The sequence below is a fragment of the Girardinichthys multiradiatus genome, chromosome 18 (assembly GCF_021462225.1).
Source record: "Girardinichthys multiradiatus isolate DD_20200921_A chromosome 18, DD_fGirMul_XY1, whole genome shotgun sequence".
Taxonomy (NCBI): domain Eukaryota; kingdom Metazoa; phylum Chordata; class Actinopteri; order Cyprinodontiformes; family Goodeidae; genus Girardinichthys; species Girardinichthys multiradiatus.
The window spans coordinates 17,270,388-17,278,538 of NC_061810.1; the positions used below are offsets into that span (position 1 = coordinate 17,270,388).

General features: G+C 37.2%; 1 protein-coding gene across 3 annotated transcripts in view; it reads left to right on the forward strand.

Moving 5' to 3' along the window:
* vaspb (vasodilator stimulated phosphoprotein b) overlaps positions 1 to 6,800 on the forward strand; it is a 36,474-nt gene extending 29,674 nt beyond the window's left edge. The window contains exons 7-14 of one of the 3 annotated variants that reach the window (XM_047391659.1): positions 997 to 1,169; positions 1,340 to 1,391; positions 1,543 to 1,570; positions 1,686 to 1,725; positions 1,948 to 2,004; positions 2,978 to 3,047; positions 4,074 to 4,131; positions 5,625 to 6,800. In XM_047391659.1, coding sequence (XP_047247615.1) covers positions 997 to 1,169; positions 1,340 to 1,391; positions 1,543 to 1,570; positions 1,686 to 1,725; positions 1,948 to 2,004; positions 2,978 to 3,047; positions 4,074 to 4,131; positions 5,625 to 5,659 — 513 coding nt within the window. In that variant the 3' untranslated portion in view covers positions 5,660 to 6,800. Of the gene's footprint in view, positions 1 to 993; positions 1,170 to 1,339; positions 1,392 to 1,542; positions 1,571 to 1,685; positions 1,726 to 1,947; positions 2,005 to 2,977; positions 3,048 to 4,073; positions 4,132 to 5,624 lie in introns of all 3 variants that reach the window. The other 2 variants (XM_047391658.1, XM_047391660.1) reach the window with 2 other exon arrangements.
* Positions 6,801 to 8,151: the final 1,351 nt, after the last annotated feature.

The window sequence follows — 8,151 nt, forward strand, 5'->3', positions numbered from 1 at the left end:
TCAGTGCTTTTTGATGGTCACTTCAAAACAGACACCTTAACTAACTTGGCAGTATGACTAGGGTCGTTGTCAACTTGGAAGACCCGTGTGGTCCTAAGCTTTAACTTTCTGGCTGATATCTTGAGATGTTTCTTCAGTATTTCCACATGATGTTCTTTAGTCACTAGGCCATTTGTGACATTGCAATGCCTGTTCTTCACAGTTGGGATGGTATTACTACAAGCTTCCTCCTTTTTTCTCCAAATGTAAAAATGGCAACTAACAAAAATGGTCTCCAGAAATTAAAGTCTCCATGAGTGCATTTTGCTAAATGGTGGTAATCTGGCTTTTTATGTTGCTTTTGGTATAATTGCTTCTTCCTCTCTAAGTGGCCTTTCTACCCATGTTGACACAGGACTCGACTCACTGTGTATATTCACAGTTTTACCGGCTTCCCCTGCATCTTCAGGTCGTCTGTTCCAATTGATCTGGAGTTGACACTCAGATATCATGCCAGAACCCATTCTTCTCTGGGACACTGAGCCCATCTCCTTGCTGACAGTATGCTGCTTTGACATTCTCTTGGTGTGTAAACGGACAAATGTGGCACCTTCAGGCTTTTGGACATTGTAACCAAGGATGAACCAGACCTGTCACTATTCTCTACCTGACATCTTGGCTGTTTTCTTTAGATTTTTTCCATGATGTCACACAGAAGCAGTATGTTTGAGGTGTTGCCTTTAAAAACACCCAGAGGTGTGCCTCCGTTTAAGTCAAAGGTTGTGAATTTAGAAACTTAAAATGCCATGACCTCATCGTCTGATTTTAGCTAAATCACTTAAAGGAATGGTAATGTTTGTGTATATAAAATTCAGAATTTAAAGAAAGTAATAAACAGCAGTTATGTTTGTTTTTATACAGAGTATGTGAATATCTGGTTTCAGTTGTATCTGAGGTGTCTTGGAGAACTACTCTGTTAGTAGCCCTTATGTTTTTGCTGTTTGCTGCCCTCAGCAGGAGGAGGGCGGTTCTGGAGCTCCACCAGCCAGAACCGAGCCTAACCGCATGAGCAATTCCTCAATTGGAGGAGGAGGAGGAGGAGGAAGTGGAGGAAGTGGAGGAGGAGGAGGTGGAGGAGGAGGAGGAGGAGGAGGTTTGATGGGGGAAATGAGTGCCATTCTGGCACGCAGGTGGGTTTGGAAGTACATATAAAATCTAATGTTCACAAAGGTTTTGATGAAATAGTTCTTGCCTGTCCCCACTGTTCATTTTAAAAGCAAGTGACAACCACAATACAGAGTATTCACACATCTCCTTGTAAACTATGTAAAATAACAAAGCAGTTTTTTTTTTACATCAGGAGAAAAGCTACAGACACCGCAGAGAAGCCGCCTGTAAAGACACAAGATAATGTAAGAGTCTGCTTGTTTGCTATGTTGTTTTTGAATAAACCACAACATAAATTGAATAATGAAGAAGCTCTGTAGGAGATTGAGAGCTTTAAGGTTAGAAATAGCTAAGTGTGACTCAGTGTTTACAGAAGTTGCTGTCTTTTCTCCACAGGATGATTCAGAGCCTCAAGGTCAAAGTGGTGAGAACCAAACCGTTTTATTCGTAGCATGCCGCCTACATTCTGTCCAATATTAAGACCCAGCTATGCAAAGCTGAATTGAGAGGCTCTGGTTTCTATTTGTTCTCCTTTTTAGATACAATAAGAAGACCTTGGGAGAAACCGTCCATGACTAGGTAATCTTGTGTACACTTGTTTCAGTCCAGTAGTTCTTTAGCTCACAGTTGTCTCATATTTGAAGTCTCCTCAAAACTAGTTTTGCATCAATGTGTGTATCTCTGTTGACTGCTGGTTCCACATCTTCATCTCACTTCGCCTAATGCCAAGAGTGTTTTTGTGTCTAAAAGTCATTCATATTCATTCTAAGAGCAGAGTGTGTATGTGTGTTTCACTAACAGGAATAACTCCATCCCCAAGAGCATGGACACCACCCCCTCATTGTCCCAAGCTCCAAGGTACACATGCTGCTCCCCTCCTGCCTTCCCAGAGCTGCACCGCTGCAGCCTACACATTTGGGTAGCAGATTGTGCAGTTGAAAGCACCATCAAATGGAACCGAGCGTTCATGTGTACTCCTAAGGGACCTGGAGATGTTCCACCTTATGCTTTTATCTCAGCAAACCAAAAGATGGAACCCTGATTGTGTGTTTATAAAACGTACCTTCATCTTGCTTTCATTGTTGGCATTTATGCTTTTGGTAAACTGTCTAAACACAGCTTACAATACTATCACTTTCCCTCTTATTCTGCCGTGTTAGAACCTGAAACCTGAAATCCCATGTATTTTAATGGGATTTTATGTGATAGGCCAAAAAAAGTGGTTTTCAAATGTTGCAAAAACATTTTTCTGCGGGACAGAGGATTGGACCTATGCATAACATTCTAACACTCCATTCAATTTGACTAAGCTAGGGCTATTAAGCAAAAAAAAGGATTTGGCCAAAGCTTGACTCTGAATATGCAAAGCTGGTGGAGACAAACCCTATAAGATTTACAACTGTCATTGTAGATAAAAGTGATCTCATAAAGTAATGAGTCAGTTGGTTGAATACAAATGCACACTTTTTAGATTTTTATTTGTACAAACATTTTAGAAACCACACACCTTTTTCTCCCCCCAGTTACGGACGACTTTGTGTTGATCTATCACATGAAACCCAAATGAAATATATTTTGGTTTCAGGTTGAAAACTTTGCCAGTGCACTTTACTGTGTCAATAAACTCCAAATACTCTTAATAATTTACTACTTTTTTTAATGATAAACTTAACTCTCACTGCATCTCCACGTGTTCCATCCACTGTCCTATTATCATTGTGTTATGATAGACTGTCTTTTTTTTTTTTTTTTTTTTACCCAACAATGAAAAATCTCCTTGTGAAATGCATTCATTAAACATTTAGATTTTCTGTTTCCTGTCTTCTTACAGGGCTAAGGGTGCAGGCAATAACAACGATGCAGGTGGCGCTGATGACTCTGATTTAGAGAAACTTAAACAGGTAAACTCTCGCCGAGGCCGTTATCAGTTCTTCAGGAAAGTTTCTTGAACATGAAACTGATTGCATGCACCGAGGTGAGGATGAAACTCCTGATATCACACATCAGGTCTGGTGCTACCTTGGCTTTTAATGCAGCAGTGGTGAGCTGCATTATTGGATCTTTAAGAAGTGTATTAAAAATATGCTCCCTTTTAAAAAAAAAAAAATGCTAAATAAGGATTTTAAGATGGCTTTGATCTTTCTGTTTTATCAGCAAGGAAAAATAAAAAACAGTTTTACACACGTTGAAGCCATCATGGTTTTGATGGATTCCGACTGGTTCATGTAACTTTTTATAGGTTCAGATGCAGGCAACCAAGAGAGGTCTTCTGTCATTAAAAACTAAAAACCAACAGCAGAATTCCTACTCAGTCTGGGAAAGTATGGAATTTGATTGGAGTATTTTTCAGATTTGGATATGCATTAGAAAGTAAATAAAAAGTTAGATTACTTTATCCCATATCTCCTTGTCTAGATGTATCTATCTGTCTGTGTCTGTCCATCCGTTCATCCATTTGGCCATTGAGTCTATCCATCATATGTCAGATTGTGTCTGTCCATTTGTCCTTCTGATTGTCCATCGGTCCTTGCATCCATCTGTCTGTCCATTCATTTATGCAATCATACATTTGCCTATTGGTCCATTTGTCCATCCGATTGTCATATGGCATTCATTTATCTATCTATACATCCAATTGTTAGTCTATCCATCTTTATGTCTAGTCATCCATCCATCTTTACAATCTGTGGTTTTGCATGTTCCACCTTTAAAGCCTGACCACTGTATAAATATTTGCCAGAAATTCTCATTGAACTTTTATATCTATACCTAAAACAGAGCTGAGAACTTTAGAAATTTGAGTCCAAGTTTGGAATCCGGACCACACTCGAGTTGTATTTAAAAAATGGACCAAATGAACCGTATTTTAAAAATAAATGGACTTTGGACCAGAACTGTTTTACCATGATGTGTTTGTTAACTTTCAGGAAATCTTGGAGGAGGTGCGGAAAGAATTACAAAAAGTCAAGGAGGAAATTATTGGAGGTGAGATTATTTCTTAAGTCTATATTGACATGCAGACGTGTTTATATCCCCAGGACGTTTTCACATTGTTACATAAAAACCGCAAACTTCAGTGCAGTTTGGGTGGTAGACCAGCACAAATTGGTCTATAATTGTGCGGGTGAAGGGAAAGCACACATGGTTTTCAAACTTTTTACAAATAATCTATGAACTGCTAATACATTGTAGAACTACACAGCATTTCGCATACATACCAAAGATTTCAATTTTGGTCCCACATGATCAGAGAAACTTTTACATTTGCTTTGCTCCCCACATGCTGGGGAAAACTACAAGTGTGATGTCTTTTGGCTATTTTCTAACAAGTTTCTTCTTGCCACTGTTCCATAAAAGTCAGATTTGTAGAGGGCACCACATAACCCCTCGAAAGATTCTCCCACCTGCGCTGTCGATCACTGCAGCTCACACAGACTTACCATGGCCCGATTTGCTGCTTCTCAAATTAATGCATTCCGTTTCTGTTTGTTACCCCACAAAAATTAGGAAACTGTATGCCTCTCTTTTAATTATGCAAAACCTCTTTTGTTTCAGATCTGAACAGATTTACATATTGATTTTCTACAAAAATCATTTGTTTAGCAAAAAACACTGCCCTTTTTTTGTTGAGTAGGTAAAAAAAAATCACAACTTTTTTTTCTGTTTTTAACAAAAACAAAAGTTCAACCGAAAAATACAATTTTGGCCTGCAAATTAGTTGTTCTTGATTATATTCGGAGGGTATTATGGTACAGTGGGCTGAAAAATTAGAAACCATTATGTGCTACTTTGTGTTTGTCTGTTACATGAAATTCTAATAAAACTGATTAAGGTTTGTGCAGAGGTGGGTAGAGTAGCCTAACATTGTACTCAAGTTAGAGTAGCATTACTTCAACATATTTTCACTCAAGTAGAAGTAAAAATGTGGCCATCCAAAAAATTACTCTAGAGTAAAAAAGTATTCGGCTACTAATTGTGCGTATTTGTTTGATCAACGTCTGATTTATTTTCGTACAAACTGACATAATCAGACAGAAGAAATTTGAAGTTATGTGCAATTTTAACGAATAAAATGAAAAGGAGTAAAAATAAATAACATCAATACAAAATAGTAACTTCAGGCAAAAGAAATAACAGAAAATTAGTTTTGTTTTGGAGCATTTTTGGTTCAACATGCTTTGTCTTTATTCACTGAAGTAACTAAAGTTGCGTATAGTAGCCAGAAATTTTACTCAAGAGTAGAGTTACTTCAATCACTACTTCTAGAGTTAATGGTTTTTTTTTTTTTTTGGTTTTGTTTTTCAAAAAGTTACACAAGCAAGTGCAACCAGTTACTACCCATCTCCGAGTTTGTCTTTGTAAAGTGACAGAAAGTGAAAAAGCTCAAGGGTGGGGGCTACTGCTTTTACAAGGCATGGTGAAATAATCACAATGATTGTGTTAACTTTCCTTTTTGTTTCTCCTTTTTTGTCTTGCAGCCTTTATTCAGGAAATTCAAAAGAGAGGCACATAGTTCTGCTCAGTTGTCAGGTTTCATAGAGGGATGTGATGCACAGAGGAGGCTTAGGTGCATCTTCCACCAACCAACCCCTCTCCTGTAGCCCAGGGATTTCTCCTTCTACACCTTTTCTCTTTTTCTCTATCAATCTTAAACACAAGAGCATTGTTGCTTATTTGTACAGCAAACCTACTCATTTCATGTCAAATATAACCCAGGGACTTCCTCACTTCACCATCCAGCACTTTGGATGATTCTACTCGTGTCCACTCCCTTATGCTGTCAGATGCATTATTACTGATAGAGCACTCTTCAGTATTCAGGGAAAGTTTTATTTAATTCTTCTTTCTTTTTACTGTAATAGCAGATACTTTTTGCTAAAACCTTATGGTTACTCAGAGTTGGAGTTGCTAAATTCAAGGATGGATCTGGAAATCAAACTCTTTCATCTCCTTCAAGACTTTTGACCTTCCTGGAAAGAGACAACTCAAAAGCCTTCACTGCTGCAGCAACAGAGATGCTTGAGGAAGAGGAGTCGAGCAAAAGGGAACCTATTGGATGAGCCGAGTGCTGTGAAAGAGGAGTTTGTTGTAGTTTTATAATTTGTGAGAACTTTATTTCTCTTTGCATTGCACATATTCTGGAGGAGGTGTGTCTGTGCGCCACACTGCCTTGATAGACTCTTCGCTCTCACTCAAAAAGAGACCTCATCTGTCGACCAGTGCAGTGGTCCTACTGTATGCTGTGCTTCTGCCAGTTGTTTTTCTTTAATTTTAGATATGTTGTTTTCTTTTTATTATGAAACATGAAAAATGGCCATAATGAGGTCAAATAATTTGGCCATGACCAACTGCCTTGAGAGTAAATCTATAAATATATATATCTATATATGAGGAAATATATTTGTTTTGAGGGAAAATTTAAGCAAAAATGAAATGGTGTTTCTATTTTAATTAATATGACTGGTGAGTGGGTATTTTGTTTCATTTTTTTTTTTTTTTCAATGATTGTTTTTTTCTTATGAAATGTTATTTTTTTGGGTTTTCCTTTTTTTCTAATAGTCTAGGCTTTTTACACTGAAATATAAAGAAAACAGCTTAGAGACACTGGACTAGAACCGCCTTTATAGTCAAATACAGCTGCTTCTTAAAATGCATCACTTTGTGTTGAGTCTTTTTTCTATTGATATGTTTTTTAGTTCAGAAAGTAACATTTTTATGACCTATGAGTTGTACCAAAATCAGTTTGGTGACATCTTGTGTAATAAAAAAAAAATGCTTTGGCGTCATCTATTGGTATTAGAAAAATGATATGACACATTTTACGCACAAATTTCCTTAAGGAGTACAGTCCTGTAGAGCAGTGTTTTGACAAGCTTTTTAGCTTCTATCAAACAAAATAACCCCTTAAACACTGGGTGAGGGTTGGCAAACATTACTAATAAGCAAATTTAACAAGGAAATGACTGCTAATATGTTTTAAAATCTAAAATATGCTATAAGCAATTATTTAAAACTGATTTAACTTTTCGAGATAAGACTTTCTGGAGGCAGACTAAAATCTTACCTAGTGGAGCATTGTAAAAGTGAAATATTTCAGCCAGCTGCATAGCAGTGTGCAGCGACAGGTGATAAGGGACAGCACAGCCAGAGAAAACTGGTCACTCATTAAACAACTCCTAAGTTGATAGAAAACGTTACTGATTTTAAACTATAGAACACTTTTTCTAACCCAATAGGTTAGTGGTAGTTTTCAACATGGCTTGGACAGCACAGGGGGGGATGCCACGAGGCTTTTGGCTCATATATGTCCTGTCAGTTGGACTGGGTGTACAGTGTATTCAGTTTTAAATATACCTGCTACTTTGCATCTTACAATTCCTTGGGAAAGAGTTATTTCTGTAGAGTTTGGACTGCATTTGATTATCTGTAGTTTAAATCTACACAGGTCGGACCTTATATGTTGCACTGAACATGATTCCTGATTTTAAAAAATGTTACAATATTTCTACTTGTGAAAATATTTTTTAATAATTTTATGGCCTTTTCTGGCAGCTGTGTGATAAGTGCGAAAACCACAACATATCCACCTGTCGAACTTGGACTGCACAATTCCACAGGGATTATAACTGATTTAAATGTTTTCCATTAATTTCAATCACCTTTTATTTTAGACAAAGGTCCTTATCATTCAAGTAAAATGAAATTCAAAATGTAAACAACTCCAAGCAGATGAAACAATCACAAAACAAACACGTGATCCAGTATTTTTCTTTTAGTTCCTAAGGTGTTTGAAAAGCTGCATCATAAAAAAGTTTTCTGCAGAAAGATTTTGTAGGGGAAGTGTTTGGAGGTGTTTGAATATATGGGCTCATCCAGGACGCAATTCGTTATAAAAACTACACTGATTATAGCCTCTGATCATTTAGGCCAACTTTTTACCAGGAAAATAAATTTATTGGAAAAAATCGCTATAAAAATACAAATATGCAGACTTTGTGCACGGTA